General features: G+C 38.8%; 1 protein-coding gene across 3 annotated transcripts in view; it reads left to right on the top strand.

Moving 5' to 3' along the window:
- The first annotated feature begins 1,168 nt into the window (after nucleotides 1–1,168).
- Nucleotides 1,169–15,573, top strand: part of Polq (DNA polymerase theta) — an 84,294-nt gene continuing 69,889 nt past the window's right edge. For 2 of the 3 annotated variants that reach the window (XM_027412714.1, XM_027412716.2), the window contains exons 1-7: nucleotides 1,169–1,460; nucleotides 2,909–3,088; nucleotides 5,195–5,325; nucleotides 6,708–6,864; nucleotides 9,035–9,143; nucleotides 11,906–12,125; nucleotides 13,200–13,347. In XM_027412714.1, the coding sequence (XP_027268515.1) occupies nucleotides 1,301–1,460; nucleotides 2,909–3,088; nucleotides 5,195–5,325; nucleotides 6,708–6,864; nucleotides 9,035–9,143; nucleotides 11,906–12,125; nucleotides 13,200–13,347 (1,105 nt within the window). In that variant the 5' untranslated portion in view covers nucleotides 1,169–1,300. Of the gene's footprint in view, nucleotides 1,461–2,908; nucleotides 3,089–5,194; nucleotides 5,326–6,136; nucleotides 6,232–6,707; nucleotides 6,865–9,034; nucleotides 9,144–11,905; nucleotides 12,126–13,199; nucleotides 13,348–15,573 lie in introns of those variants that run through there. The other variant, XM_027412715.2, reaches the window with a different exon arrangement.

Genomic DNA, 15,573 nt, shown 5'->3' with positions numbered 1-15,573 from the left:
TGTAGCTTTGGAGCCTGTCCTGGAACTCCCTCTGTAGATCAGGCTGGCTTGGAACTCACAGAGATCCGCCTGCTTTTGCCTCTGGAGTGCTGGGATTAAAGGCGTGCACCACCAACTCCCGGCTCAATCTCAGTTCTGATTTTACGATCCTCACTAAGCATAGAAAGCTTGAAATGGCACCTGAGTGCAGAGATACTCCCTTCCCTATCAACTGTCAACACTAAAGTGCGGCTCTCACCTAAAAGGGAGTAAGAGATTGTTTATTCTGGATCTAAATATGAGTGACCATGGCACCCAGGAACACAGATTTAAATTGTTCTCTATATGTTTCTGGTGTAGCCGTTTCATGGGTTTATTATTTTTTAAAAGTACATTTACATTTAAAAGTACATTTACAGAGCAAGAGTTATAAATTAAGACATTTTTAGATAGATCGGTGGAAACATCAGGTAGAAAGAATGGATAAAGCAAATCAAGAGAAACCCTCTGCTGTTGGGGTCAGATGCTGAGCTTAGCTTTTCAGTCGGTGGGAAGCTAAGGGTCATCTGGTACATTCCAAAATGACTTACTTAATAGTCACAAAGATGTGGCAAAGTTGTGTAACCAAACAATTGGCTATCCAAGGGGCTGAGATAGCCCAGAATAATTCTGCACCGAGCCTGTCACTTTACAGCCTGGAATGTTTAACCCTGGGTTGGCATCTGCTCACCACGCCCCCCACCTCACCCTCTGTTCCACAAGAGGAAAGCAGCACAAATTACGCTCTACCGTAAACCCTAAGTTTTTCTGTTTTACCCACTTCTCCACAGTTCTGTTTTACAATTTGGAATAATTTTTGAAAAAAAAAAACCACAAAACGAAACAAATAAGCAAACACAACCGTAAAAAGAACAGATACTTTCCTAATCTATGTACCGGCAGCTCATTTTATTGCCAGCACAGCTTCTCTATTCAAATCAGAAGCGGGTAAAAACAGAAGGAATGTTTTTAGGATAATCTATGAACGCAGGTATTCGCTCCCTGAACGTCCCGGGCGCTCTGTCACTTTTTCCTTCGCTAGCCGCCGGCGGAGGCCGGAAGCCAGACAACAGCGCGGACTGTTCCTTCCCTCACGACTCTATGGTAGCCGGGCTACTCTAGCCACGAGCACTCTGCGGTTCCGGGGCGGGCTGGGAGGCCTGAATTTGAAGGCCGAGGCGGGAAGATGGTGGCCGCAGCTGTCACCAGGCTGAGGTTCTCCCGCATGGGAGGCCTCTGGGACTGTGTCGTGTCCTGAACAGCCGAGAGGAGTTTGTTTGCGATGAGTCTTCCGCGCCGGAGTGGGAAACGGCGGCGCTCGGCGTCCGGCTCCGACTCGTTCTCGGGAGACGGTGATAGCTGCGCCAGCCCTCAGCTGCCGTCTAGGCCGGTGCTGAGTCCACCTTCGCGGCTGGGACGCGGCCCGAGAGCCGCGGGTGCAGGTACTCGTACGGGGGTCCGCCACGGCCGGAGGGCAGCCGGGCAAATACGCAACACCGGGGCAGGGATGCCACCCACCCCCGGGCTGCAGGGGCAAATTCGCCAACACCCGGGCAGAGATGCCCCCCTCCCCAGGGCTGCAGGGGCAAGTACGCCAACACCGGGGCAGAGATGCCCCTCTCCCTGGGCTGCAGGGGCAAATACGCCAACACCGGGGCAGAGATGCCCCCGCCTCCCCGGGCTGCAGGGGCAAATACGCCAACACCGGGGCAGAGATGCCCCCGCCTCCCCGGGCTGCAGGGGCAAATACGCCAACAACGGGGCAGAGATGGCCATCGAGGGTCGCAGGGGCAAATACGCCAACACCGGGGCAGAGATGCCCCCCTCCCCAGGGCTGCAGGGGCAAATACGCCAACATCGGGGCAGAGATGGGCCCCTAGGGCCGCAGGGGCATGCACTTCATTCAGCACCGAGGCTGGGACTCCAACACAAGGAGGCGGCCTCCCTTGTAGCCGCCAGCATGCCCAGCTGATTGCGTTTTAGCCGACCCCTGCCTGTGTAGATACAGGTGTACTTTGTTTTTGGGGATCTTTCCAACTTCACAGAAACAGCTTCCTAGTTGGCCGGATCCTGTTAACCACGTTGAGGGTTTGCTTAGAATAACGTCCTGGCGCTCGCCTTTAATCCCAGCACTTGGGAGGCAGAGGCAGGCGGATCTCTGTGAGTTCGAGACCAGCCTGGTCTACAAGATCGAGTTCCAGGACAGCCTCCAAAGCCACAGAGAAACCCTGTCTCTAAAATAATAATAATAATAATAATAATAATAATAATAATAATAATAATAATAAACAACCGTCCTGGACAACTTCAAATGTTATTATACCAGATTTCCGGGTGGAGGGTAGGATGCAGGGTTTTTGGAATCCAGAGCAAAGCTAAAAGGGATCTGTATTGTTTGCTCAGTATGTTAGCCCAATTCTTGTTTGCTTTTTGAGACAAGGGCTTACTCTAGGTCGGGCTGGGGTCTTGAACTCTTGATCCTGCTGCTTCCCAAATGCTGGGATTACAGGCCCACACCAATGTATCCCATAGTTCTTTGTCCTTTGTTAGGCAGATATATCAATACTAAAATGTAAACAGAAACCTCCCTCGTAGCTTTGTAATGCTCTTTTATCAGTCACTGAACGTCTTCCACCTCTCCATCATCCCAAACTCCTTATTCATTGTGTCTACCACACATTTTTGTCTGTGGCTGGTAAGAGTTTTCAAAATTCTGTCAGGTAAATAAAAATTTGCTGGTACCTTTCTGTACAGGATCAGTTTCTTGTAAGTGTCTTGAAGTCTAGATGTGCTAAAGTTTGATTCCAACATGTGGGAATCCCAGCAGTACAGTGCTAACTATTAAAGTTGTATATTGGAGGTGATTAAATTGTTTTTGTTTTTCTGAAAGGGACATGCAAGAAAAGAGTTCCTGATGACCAGATAGACCAACTGCTATTGGCAAATTGGGGACTTCCTAAAGCAGTTCTGGAGAAATACCATAGTTTTGGTGTAAAAAAGATGTTCGAATGGCAGGCAGAGTGTCTTTTGCTTGGACAAGTCCTGGAAGGAAAGAATCTAGTTTATTCAGGTATTCAAATTTATGCAAACTCCTTTCACTAAACTTATCAGTGTGAGAGATTCTTTATTGGGGTGGTTGCATCTTTTACGTAGGTGAACAACCAAATTCTTACATGGAGTGTCATCATTTGCATACTGAAGTCATGAAAGTTCCATTATGTGGTAGAAGAGGGGAAACAAGGACGCTGGTAATTTATATGGTTAAAACTCCACTTGCTTAATGGACATATGTCTCAGTGAATTTGTAATGGGGGATGCCAGCCTGCTCTCCCCTCATTTGATCTCAGTTGCTTTTCAGGGTGTAAACTTTATGTTTTCATAATTGAGCTGTTTGTTCAGGATTGTGTGTACAAAAAATATGTAGTATACTTCATAAGATTTATATGGGTTTTCAAGTGCATCTTTGGATAGCTAGCATTTTGCTCCTGTTTTACTGCAATGATTTAAGGATCAAATATAAGATTCAGTTCTTTTGTGTCAGTTTTCTCTGAAGTTCTGAAAGTACGTTTTTTTTTTTTGTTGTTGTTGGTTTTTGGAGATAGGATTTCTCTGTATTGTGAACCAGTCCTGGAACTTGCTCTGTAGACCAGGCTGGCCTTGAACTCACAGAGATCTGTCTGCCTCTGCCTCTGCCTCTGTCTCTGCCTCTGAGTGCTGGGATTAAGGGTGTGCACCACCAACACCTGGCTCACATTTTTTTTTTTATTAAGGCTATAATAAAGAACTAGAATATTAACTAAGTACATATAAGTTCAGACTGTGGAGTTAGACTGATTGGGTTTGGGAACTGTGTCTTTTACTGGCTGTAGGAATTTGCAAATTGGAGGGAAAGGTGGAGGGGGAGGCTAACTGACTTGGTAGTGCCAAGGATTAAATGACTTCCTAAGTATATAGACTTAGAATGGTTGGGCACACAGAAAGTACTCCCAAGTGCATGTTAGTGTCAGTTGATTGATGTGGAGGCATGGGCTGGTCATTTCAGTTTTTTAAATCACAGTGTTGGTCAGCAACTCACAATCATCAAGAAAGACTTTTTTTTTTTTTTTTTTTTTTGGTTTTTCGAGACAGGGTTTCTCTGTGTAGCTTTGGAGCCTATCCTGGCACTTGCTCTGGAGACCAGGCTGGCCTCAAACTCACAGAGATCTGCCTGCCTCTGCCTCCTGAGTGCTGGGATTAAAGGCGTGCGCCACCAATGCCTGGCCAAGAAAGACATTTTTACCTTAGATATATGTTGGATCTGTGGACTTTCTGTTCTTGGATCCATTATCTGGTGTAACTTACTGTCTTCCTTCTAGATCTGGGGATACTCTTGTAACTCATTTATCTTTTTCTCTGGTTTTGCCCTGCTTCTGTAGCCAAAGTGATCAATAGTAAACATTTAGAAGATTTTAAATTATGTCTGTATATATGTGTCCATGTGTGGGTGTGGGCTGTAAGTGCAATACCCACAGAGACCAGATAAGGATGTCAGATCCTCTGGAGCAGGAGTTACAGGCAGCTGTGAGCTGTCTGATAATGGATGCTGGAATTGAACTCATGTCCTCTCTGAGAACAGTACACTCTCTTAATTGCTATGCCATCACTCCAGTCCCAGTTCCAACCACTGGTGTTTTTTTTGCTTTTTGTTTTGATCTCTTTATTTTCTCTCTCCTGAAGGATTTTATACTCTAGGCTCATGAGATCGCTATCATCAGGACATTCCCAGCTCTACTCCGGCCCTGTGTAAATGATGTTTCCGATTCATGGCATTCCTTTCTCTCCCCATAGTTTCTTTTTGTATAAATTCCTTATAGCTCCTCCAAACTGCTGTCTCTCTTATTATCTTAAAGGTGCATAGTGGGGCTTTCACCTATTCAGTCAGTTCTTAAACATACAGAATATCCATCATTAATTTCTAATACAAAGACTTAAAAACTCTCTCTGTTTACTCTGAGACTATTTAGAAACCTAGTTAGAGTCAAGGACATTTGGGGGTTAAGGTTTCAAACACTACTTGAGTCTTTAATAATGTATCAGTCCTAGACTCTGTGATACTGGGTCTGGCTTACAGCATTTATTAATGCAGTGTACTAAATGTTACCTTTTGTCATAATTGTGTGGAATAATCACATTTTAGCTCCTACAAGTGCCGGGAAGACTCTTGTTGCAGAGTTACTTATTTTGAAGCGTGTTTTGGAAATGCGGAAGAAAGCTTTGTTTATTCTGCCCTTTGTGTCTGTGGCTAAAGAGAAGAAATACTACCTCCAGGTAATGGTTTTTGCTGTTTGAAATAGTGGAAGGTTTGTCATTGGTAGCATTGGCTTTACTCATTTGAAGGAGGTGTAAAATCAAATGGAAAGTGAAGTTTCTTTTATCACATGTATATGTCTTTAAAAGATGATTTAAAAGTCTTAATAGTTTAGTGGGACAGCTGGGCCTGGTGGCACAGGTGTGGGATCAGATCTACCTGAGAGTCTGAGGGAGGGGGATTACTTGGGCAACTTAGTGAAATCCTATCAAAAAGTAATATTATAGGGGATATTATAGCTCGATGTTATTAATAAAACAACCCCAAAGAGAGAGATTTAAAAGTTATTATTGCATAAAATAGAAAGGGACATCAAATTAAAAGGGTAGCTTGGGGAATACTACATAAAAATGATAAACTTTCATAGGAAGTAAAGAATAGCATGTGATTGCAAAGGAAAAATCAGCATGTTTAAGGAAGCCTAGTCCACCCCACCTGAGGACCATTGAGAAAACTCAGGGACTGCCTGTGGTGAGACCCCTGTCTTGTTAAATGAGTCACAGTTCCCGCCAATGCAGTACTCCATGTGATTTCTTTAGTGGAGTAGTGTGCCCTCAGAATAGAAATCAGTGTACAGACTGGTCAGCAGTCTGGATTTTAGTCCTGTGTTGCCAGGCACACAACCTGCAGGACCTTGTGGGTTTTTTGTAAACTGAGGCTACTCACTCTTAGTACTATAACTCAATGAACTCAAACTCTCAGAAGAAATTGATTAAGTGAATATCTGTAAAGTTCTATGGTTTTACAAATCTTTTTAACGGTTATTTCAGAGGCAAATAGCCAACAAAGCTGGTCCTACTCAGTAACCTCCTCTCAACTTAGACCCCAAGTAACAAAATGATGAAAGGATTCCTTTTATTGAAAAGGTATGTTAGTTAAAAGTTAAAACAAAAGAGTTAATATCAATCCCACTGAACTGAACTTTTGGAAACTTGTCTTCCATCATATGGAAACCCATCTTTAGTAGGATAAGGATATTTTCCTTGTTAAGTATAAATTTGTTCTTTAAAACATTGTGAAAATTAACTACTCTCTACTTTTGAACTAAACACGTAGAACTTCAATGTTTTCTAGTTTTAATTTCTGTAATAGCTATTAGAACTTAGATAATTGAAGCATTTATTTCACTCTTTTTAACAAAAATATCTGTGCTGAGCTTTGCTAATTCTAAATATATTTTAGTATATGATTATATTTTTAGTATGTGACTATAAAAGCCATTGAGTCTTGGCCAGAAGCAACCATCTTTAAATACTTTTGTCTATGTACAGGGGTAGAATCCAACCATAACCCAATACATTCTTAAGTTTTCATCTGTATTATTTCTTTTTACTTAATTTAGAGTCTGTTTCAGGAAGTAGGAATAAAAGTAGATGGCTACATGGGTAGTTCCTCACCTACTGGACGCTTTTCCTCCTTGGACATTGCTGTTTGCACTATTGAGAGAGCCAATGGGCTGATCAATCGCCTCATTGAGGAAAATAAGATGGATTTGTTAGGTAAGAGAGTTATAAAAATTAAACAAGTATTTCCTGTTGATGTTTTTGATGGAATGAAGTGAAACTGTGATTCCTATATTGCCTATATGTTTGTTTTCTGTCGTCTAGTTTTGGAGGCAAGAATTTGCAGAGGTAATGTTGGGAACTTCACATTTAAAAAAAGTGTATGTCTTATGTCTTTCTGTTGTTGATTTATTATCTTGCATTAAAATTTATTTTCACATTTATTTATTAAATTTTATGAGTGTGAGTGTGTATGTGGCATGGCACATACAAGGAGGTCAGAGGACAACTTGTGAGAGCTGATTCTTTTGGATGTGGGTTCTGGGTATTGGCTCAGGTCATCAGGTTTGGCAGTAAGTAAGTACCTTTACTCAGTGAGCTATCTCACTGGCCCCTAGTTTGCATTTTTGAACCCTTTATAGACAGGCTATACTTGAGCCTCTGTTATTCCTCATTGCTACTTTCAGGTTAACAAGAGGACATATATGTTAATGTATTCATCAGGGTTTCTTGGTTCTAGAGTAACAGAACTTACGGAATAAATCTATATATAGAAAGAGGATTTATTAGAATGACTTACAAGCTAAAGTCCAGCTAATACAACGATGGCTGCCTATAAACAGAAAATCCAGGAATCCAGTAGTTGTTCAGTCCATGAGGCTGGCTATCTCAGCTGGTCTTTTGTAGATGCTGGAATCCTGAAGTGGGAGGCTCTAATGCCAGTGAAGGAATGGACTTGCCAGCAAGGTGAGGGCAAGCAGGCCAAGAGTGAAGCTCCCCTCTTCCTGTCCTTTATAGGTTTCTGGCAGGTGTGTGGCCCAGATTAAAGGTGTGTCTTCTTGCCTCAAATTCTAGATTAAAGGCATGTCTTTCTATTTGAAAGATCAGGATTAGAAGTGGATCTCCCTACTTGGAATTAAGCAAAAATCCCTCCTAGGTGTATCCTCCATTTTCAGGTTCTAGTTTCAGATGTAATCAAGTTGAAAACCAAGAATAGCCATCACAAGTACATTTCACGCATATATGGAAGTATTTATTGAAACCCATTATGTTGTGCAACTAGTATATACAAGTAGAACACTATAAAAGTGAAAAACATTGGTTCATAATTAATTTTTAATGAGTTTGGAGCATTATTACACGTGCTTAGATTGCTTTAATTCTTTAGGCATTAGACAAGGCATTATGATTATATATTCAGCAGTAGGGTGATACTAGGTGTCCTATCTTTAAAAATCGATTAAAACTATCTCTGTCTTCTTGACCCAATTCTTTTTTTTTTTTTTTTTTCAAATAACTTCTTTTCTTTGGATAGGGGGTTTGTCTCACTCTGTAGCCCAGGCTGACTTTGAATACACAGCAGTTCTTCTACCTTAACTTCCTAAGTCTGTAACTTTCAAAGATAATTAAGGTATATTTCCTAATAGTTAAAATCACTAACACTTAAAGGCTGACATGGGTATTTAATACCTATTTGTTTCTACAAAATTACCCATTTAGAAGTGTCTGAGTGGTAACAGATAATTTTCCCTGGGCATGCTGGTTAGTTTTATCAACTTGACTCAAACCTAGACATATTTGGGAAGAGAGACTCTCAGTTAAGGAAATGCTGCTATCATATTGGCATGAAAGTAAGCCTGTAAGGACATTTTCTTGACTGATAATTGATGTGGAAGGTTCCAGCTCAGTGTGGGCAGTGCTATTCCTTAGCAGGTATAAGAAAGCAACCTGAACAAGCCAGGAAGCAGTACTCCTCTGTGGTCTCTGCTTCAGTTCCTGCTTCTTGGTTCTTGCCTTTAGTTCCTGCCTGGCCTCCTTCAATAATCAGGAAATATAAGCCAAATAAACCCTTTCCATCCTAAATTGCTTTTTGTCATGGCATTTATCACAGCAACAGAAAGAAGGCTAAGATACTGGGTTTGATGGTCTTGCTATCCCTGACTTTTTGTAATTAGAATATATGGCAGTAGGATTGCTTAAGATCCTTAAACATCCTGGAAAAGAATTGACCATTATACAGAACCTGGCCTTTCCTTTATTCTGGAACTTTGCTTTACTTGCAGGATCTTATTATGATAGTTATTTGCCATTAGGTGTGGGCTTCTGAGGCTTAAAATTCCTAGAACTGTGCAGTTTTGTAAAAGATCAATCTGGAAAACCCTTCTAGGAATGGTGGTTGTAGATGAATTACACATGCTGGGAGACTCTCACCGAGGATATCTTCTGGAACTTTTACTGACCAAGATTTGCTATGTTACTAGGAAATCAACATTGTGGTAAGTATTTGAAGTGACCGATTTCTTGGAATTTGGTATTTGAGAAGATGTTGAGAAAGAATCTATAAAAGTGCAAGAGTAAGATTTACAGGAGTGTAGTACCCTTTTTATTTAACCAAATTCATGGAGAGTAGTTTCCTTTTGTTCCAAAACAGTGGTTCACAACCATTCATTGGGGGTTGAACAACCCTTTCACAGATGTTGACTAATACTATCAGAAAATACAGATAGTTACATTAGATTCATAACAGTAGCAAAATTACAGTTATGAAGTAGCAACGAAAATAATTTTATGGTTAGAGGTTACCACAACATGAGGAACTGTATTAAAGGGACATAGCATTAGGAAGATTAAGAACTGCTGCTCTTAAAGAAGTACTTAATTGATGTTAGACTACTTCCAAACATTTAAACATTTCTGACTACTCATTTTGACCAAAATGACAAGTTCATGATAAAATTACAACTAGAAAGGCAATTAGCTGTATGTTCTTTTTTGTAACTTGTGTCCATTACCTGCACTTCCTAATTTTCTCCTATTTAGCCTTTCTGATTCACTTTTCTACATATTATACTGTACCTATGTTTACATTGGTTTTCATTCATATACATTACATATTGTTTTGTTTATGAGGAAGAATATAGTTTCTTTTTCTTCATGAGATTGTGTGACTTTGTTAAGATTACACATTCAAAGACTGTATAGTTTTCTACAAATTTTATGATTTCATTTTTCATTATAGCTGAATAGTATTTGTCTGTGTGTGCATGTGTACATCAGGCTTTTATTACACAGTCATCTGTTGATGAACAAATAGGTTTATTCCATTCTTTGTTATTGTGAATAAAGCATCAATAAACATGGGAATGCAAATCCCTATGGTAAGGTTATGGAGTTTTCTGGGTATATGCCCAGGAGTGAAATAGAGGGATCATAAGGTAGTTCGATTTTTAACTTTTTGAGAAATCTTTCAATTGATTTCCACATTAATAGTGAATCCTCTCTAACATTTGTTGGGTCTCCTGTTGTTGTCAGATTTGTTGATGGTAGCTATTCTGAGTGAGGTGATGTGCTCTCTCAAAGTAGGTTTTTTTTTTTTTTTTTTTTTTTTTTTTTTTTTTTTTTTTTTTTTTTAAATTTCAAGACAGGGTTTTCTCTGTGTAGCTTTGGAACCTATCCTGGCACTTGCTCTATAGACCAGGCTGGCCTCGAACTCACAGAGACCTACCTGCCTCAGCTCAAAGTAGTTTTAATTTGTATTTCTTTGATGGTTAGGGAAATTGAATAACTTAAAAATAGTATTGGCCATTTATTAATTTTTTGAAAATTGTCTACTCATTTACTCTTTGTTGATGTTGATTGGTAGTTTTATTTCCTTGGTGTCTTAATTTCTGGAATTTATTTCTTTGTGAATTCTGGATATTAGCACCTTGTCTGCAGTGTAGATGGTAAAGATTTGCTTCCATCCTGTGAGCTGTGTTCTCTGATTGTTTTCTTTGCTGGACAGAAACTTCATTGTCATGTAGCCCATCTGTGATTCTTGGGGTCAGTTTCTGTGCTGTTGTTGGTATGCTATTCAAAAAGCCCATACCAGACACACACTTTAGTTCCAGGACTTGGCAGAGACAGTATCTCTAAGTTGAGGCCTGCCTGGTTTACATTTCAAGTCCAGGCCAGCCAAGAAAACATAGAGATGTCTTTCAAGATATTTGGGTAGGAAAACATCTTGTTTTGGTTGAGACAGGGTCTTGCTATGTAGCCTTGGCTTGCCTAGAACTTGCTATATATACCAGGTTGGTCTTGAACTCACAGAGATTCACATGCCTCTGCCTCCTGAGTGCTGGGATTAAAATTTGTTTTAGGTTTCAAATTACGGTGTTTGATCCATTTTGAACTGATACTTGTACAATTTTTGTATACTGATTTCTTGCTGTGGAAAATTAAGATTTCTTTTGTTTTTATATTTCAACTCACCCATACCCAGTTTCCTCCCATCCTCTTCAGTTTTTTCTTATTCACTCATTATCTTCTCACTCCCCCAAATAGGGAGATCATTATTCAGTGTTACAGTAATATGCCATTGTTAATTCAGCTATCATATATTGTGATTATTTTGACCTTTTGAAAAGCCTGTTTTTTTCTTATAGTATTAAATATCTTTATTGTTTGATGGCTTGGTTTTCTGTATACTGTGCTATATATTTAGCCTACCAAGTACAAGGAAAACATAACTAGAAAATGTCTACATGTTTGGAAATTAAATAATACATTTTACACTAATTTCTGTGTCAAACATGTAAAAAATGTTACAACTGACTAAGAAAAACAACCCAATGTATTAGTGAGATGCTTAAAAAGGCATTTGCAAGAGAGATTCCAAATGGTCTGACATATGAAATGGCACAAAGCATCATTAATAATCAGAGAAATTACTTCTCCAAATAAGTATTGCTATAGTCTCTCCATACTGTTTATTATTAAAATGATTGACAATACAGTTGTCAGATGATGACAAGACTGTGAAACAGTAGAACACACAGATTGTGGAAATGATACTTTGGTACAGTCTCTCTGGAAAACAGCTTTATATAGTGATTACATTTGTATATCTATGATCTAGTAATTTTATCCTCAGATCTGCACTCTAAAGGCGCGTTTGCATTTGTATACCAAAGGCCATGACCAAGAATATTGTTAGCAGTACTATACTATGTGTTACTTTCTGCATATTTCCTAAGGTAATTTTCATAATTTTTTCCAGCCAGGCAGATTCAGCCCGTGCTTTGTGTAATGCTGTGCAGATTGTTGGCATGAGTGCTACTCTTCCTAATTTGCAGCTTGTAGCTTCCTGGTTGGATGCTGAACTTTACCATACTGACTTTCGCCCTGTACCACTTTTGGAATCAATAAAAATAGGAAATTCCATATATGACTCTTCAATGAAGCTCGTGAGAGAACTTCAGCCTGTGCTTCAAGTGAAGGTGAATCATTGCTTTTACGTCTCCACTGTCAGTGCCTTTGAGTTTTCTACCAAGTTTTTTAATCGTATAATTAGAGGTTGCATAGTAACTGAATATATATTATGCATCTGTTGGAATTAATATTAAGCTACTAAGTTAAACATTAAACAGTTGATGAGAATAGTGAGAAAGAGAATGTAGTATGCTTTTAATTTAAATGACATCATTTCCTAATATATAATACAAATGGATTTTTTTCTAGTCAGTGAGATTTTCCTGTGGTTTAATTTACCTTAAATGCTCATGTGGAACAATGTCAGTACATTTGTTCAATATAGATCTTCTATATAGTAAGTATGCTAAATGAGAAGATTATTGTTTCAAGAGTCAGACCTTCTTCTGACATTGATGAGAGGTACACAAAATGGCTGAGGTTCAGTCATTAAACCTCTCTGAGCCTTCTATCTTTGTAAGGTAGAGTATAATACTTGGTTTTGGTAAGAATTCAATAGGATTGTTTGCATGTGTAGCACTTGTAAAGTACTTGATAAATGAAAGGTACTCCCTAATACCCCTGCACACATTGACATTCTTCCAGCATGGAGGGACTTCCATAGGTTTTTCACACAAACTCATTGCTGTGCTTGAAAAATATACTTTCCACTGAGATAATGCGTTTCCTCCTTTACATCTGAGCTCACTTGTTTTCTCAGAGAACCTCCTTTATGTCTTTTCAAATCTAGGAGACTAAACCATTGCAAATACTTCTTTAGCACATCATGTGGTGGTTTAGTTCTTTATTGTGTTCCTCATCGAGACTGTAAGTAAACCCCTTGCCAGTTAGGACTTGGTTTTATTCACCACTGTATTTCCAATACCTGAGGTTAGAGCTTAATAAACATGAATTGAATGCATAGAAATTTTTCTTTTCATCCATCATCATTAGTGATGTTTATTTTTATTGTAAATGATTTTTATGATTCCTTTGAGTAAAGAAAACAAAAACCTTTTTATGGATCACAATGTAAAATTTTGACCCAATGTGAAATTGTTTTAAAGGTATGACTGATGTAGCTATTTCTCTTTCTTTTTTAGGGAGATGAAGATCACATTGTTAGTTTATGTTATGAGACCGTTTGTGATAACCATTCAGTATTACTCTTTTGTCCATCAAAAAAATGGTGTGAAAAGGTAGCAGATATCATTGCCCGAGAGTTTTATAATCTGCACCATCAACCTGAGAGTAAGTGACAGGTGGAAACAAAGCCTCCATGCTTATGTATTTGACAGTAGTACTAGTTATGATAGTAGTAAAGTGTGTGTCTGTTCTGTCACTGCCACTGTGTGTCAACCATATATTCTTGACAAGGCTGCTTGTGTTGTTCTAATCCTTTTTGTCTTCTTCATAGTTAATGTGTACATATACTCTGGCTAATTGTCTTCTGATTTTTAGAGTACTATGTATATGTATATAAGTTCTTCATTTTGGATCTATGGGCTTTGAGAGATTCAAACTCTGGAGCCCCTAAATTGTATGCAAAATTACACATACATACATTTTTTTTTTTCTGGAGAAAGTGACTACATCTTTCTTTAATGTCCAGAGATATGACTCTAAAAAGAACCATACATACATATACATGTAGATCATATCAGCTTTCATGTTGCATATTTTGTGCATAATATAATGCTTCATTTGAAGTTATAATTTGATAATTTTTAATGTGTATAACTGCTTATTGACCGCTATTATAATCATCTATAGACTGTTTCTACCACTCTGAAATGTGCTCTTTTGCTGTTAATCTCCTCCCTCTATTGTTAGCTGCAGGCAACTGCTGACATGCTTTCTCTCACTTTAGATTGCTATGCTTTTTTTTTTTTTTTTTAAATTTCATGTAAGTGATGTAGCAGATTATGTGCATCTTTTGTAAATAGTTTTTTTTTCATACAGCATGATGTTTTTGAGGTCCATTCAAGGTATTGCATTAATACATTTCTTCCTTTTAAATACTGTATACTGCAATAACTATTACTATGTGTTTTTACTGATTATAGGATGAACCTTGTGGCTTCACTATTTCTCCTAGCATGTGATCATGTGGGATCTTGGCTCATTCTGCCATCTGAGCTCTGTCAAAGGTGTTTCTGTTGCTTGCCTTTGCTCCTGTGTTGAGGCCTTACTTTCTTTCACGACATATGTGTGAATATATATACATTTGTTGTTGAATTCTGGACCTTTTAGATGATATTATGTCAACTCTGAATATTGTTTCTTTTTTCTGTCCTCTCTTTATCTTACTTATTCTTTCTAAAATACTTGATTGTATCTAGAATACTAAAGTGTCTATGTTTAAAGTGTCAGTTTTTATGAAATTTAGTTAGTATGTTTAGTACTCAGTCGATCCGTGCCCACTCCTTCTCTCCCTGTCACCCCCACTTGTGTCTTAAAAGTGAGTTACTTTGAAATAAATTATGTTTCCATATAATGAGCTATCATCACTGAGATTTTCTAAAGTCTGAGACCATTGTCTTTGCAGTGAAGTTCTAGAACTGCAGACCAGATCCAATCATAGGATATTAGGATATCTTGTTACATCTTTTTGCTAGTGAGTGGCATCATGAGGATAGGTAGTAGGTATTTCAGCCTTGTAACAAGTAAGCTTTGCTGAAGTTTCTACTGACCGCTGTCTGGTCCAATATTGTGTTTTCAGTGTAGTTTCCCCTCCAGGCTATCTTGTGGTGCTGTCCATACCATGCTAAAGTATATGCTTACACTGTCCCATGACAACTTACTCCTTAAGCATCAGAGTCTTCATCATTTTCTTTTGAATTTTGTTATTTTGATTTGTAGTAGTAGTTCCTAAATGCAGTGTTTGGATTGGAGCCAGGTCTGTTTATTTTCTCCATAAAAACAGAATAGCATATTTTTTTATAAACTGAAGTTTAAAATTTGAATTATCTTACTGATTTTTTAACCTTAAAATGATTTCTTTTGTGCTGAGGAGGTCACTCAGTTGTAAAGTGCTTGCCTTGTAAACACAAAGACGTGAGTTTGATCTCTAGAACCACATTAAAAAAAAAAAAAAAAAGTGAGCTAAGGCTTAGTGGTATGTTTGTAATCCCCACACAGGGGTGGTGGTGACAGGCTCTGTTGGCCATCCAGCCTAGCTTACTTTGAAAGCTCTAGCCTAGTGAGGAACCTTGCCTCAAAAAACAGGTGGAAGACTCCTGAGGAACAGCACTTGAGGTTGTTTTCTTATCTCTACATGCATGTGCACACATGTTCACCTTCACACACATGAACACATGCATACAAACACACACAGACACACAACACTTCTTGAAATAAATATACTGATGGGCAATAGCTTAATATACTTTCATTGTCTTTAGCAAAATAAAACATAGGAAATCCTGTGAGTACCCTCAGAAGTTTAAGAAAAGTTTACTTAAAAATTAAAAACAC

Source organism: Cricetulus griseus, chromosome 4 (genome assembly GCF_003668045.3).
Source record: "Cricetulus griseus strain 17A/GY chromosome 4, alternate assembly CriGri-PICRH-1.0, whole genome shotgun sequence".
Lineage (NCBI taxonomy): Eukaryota > Metazoa > Chordata > Mammalia > Rodentia > Cricetidae > Cricetulus > Cricetulus griseus.
Note: the sequence above shows the minus strand (reverse complement) of the source record. Positions and strands in the feature narration are given on the sequence as shown.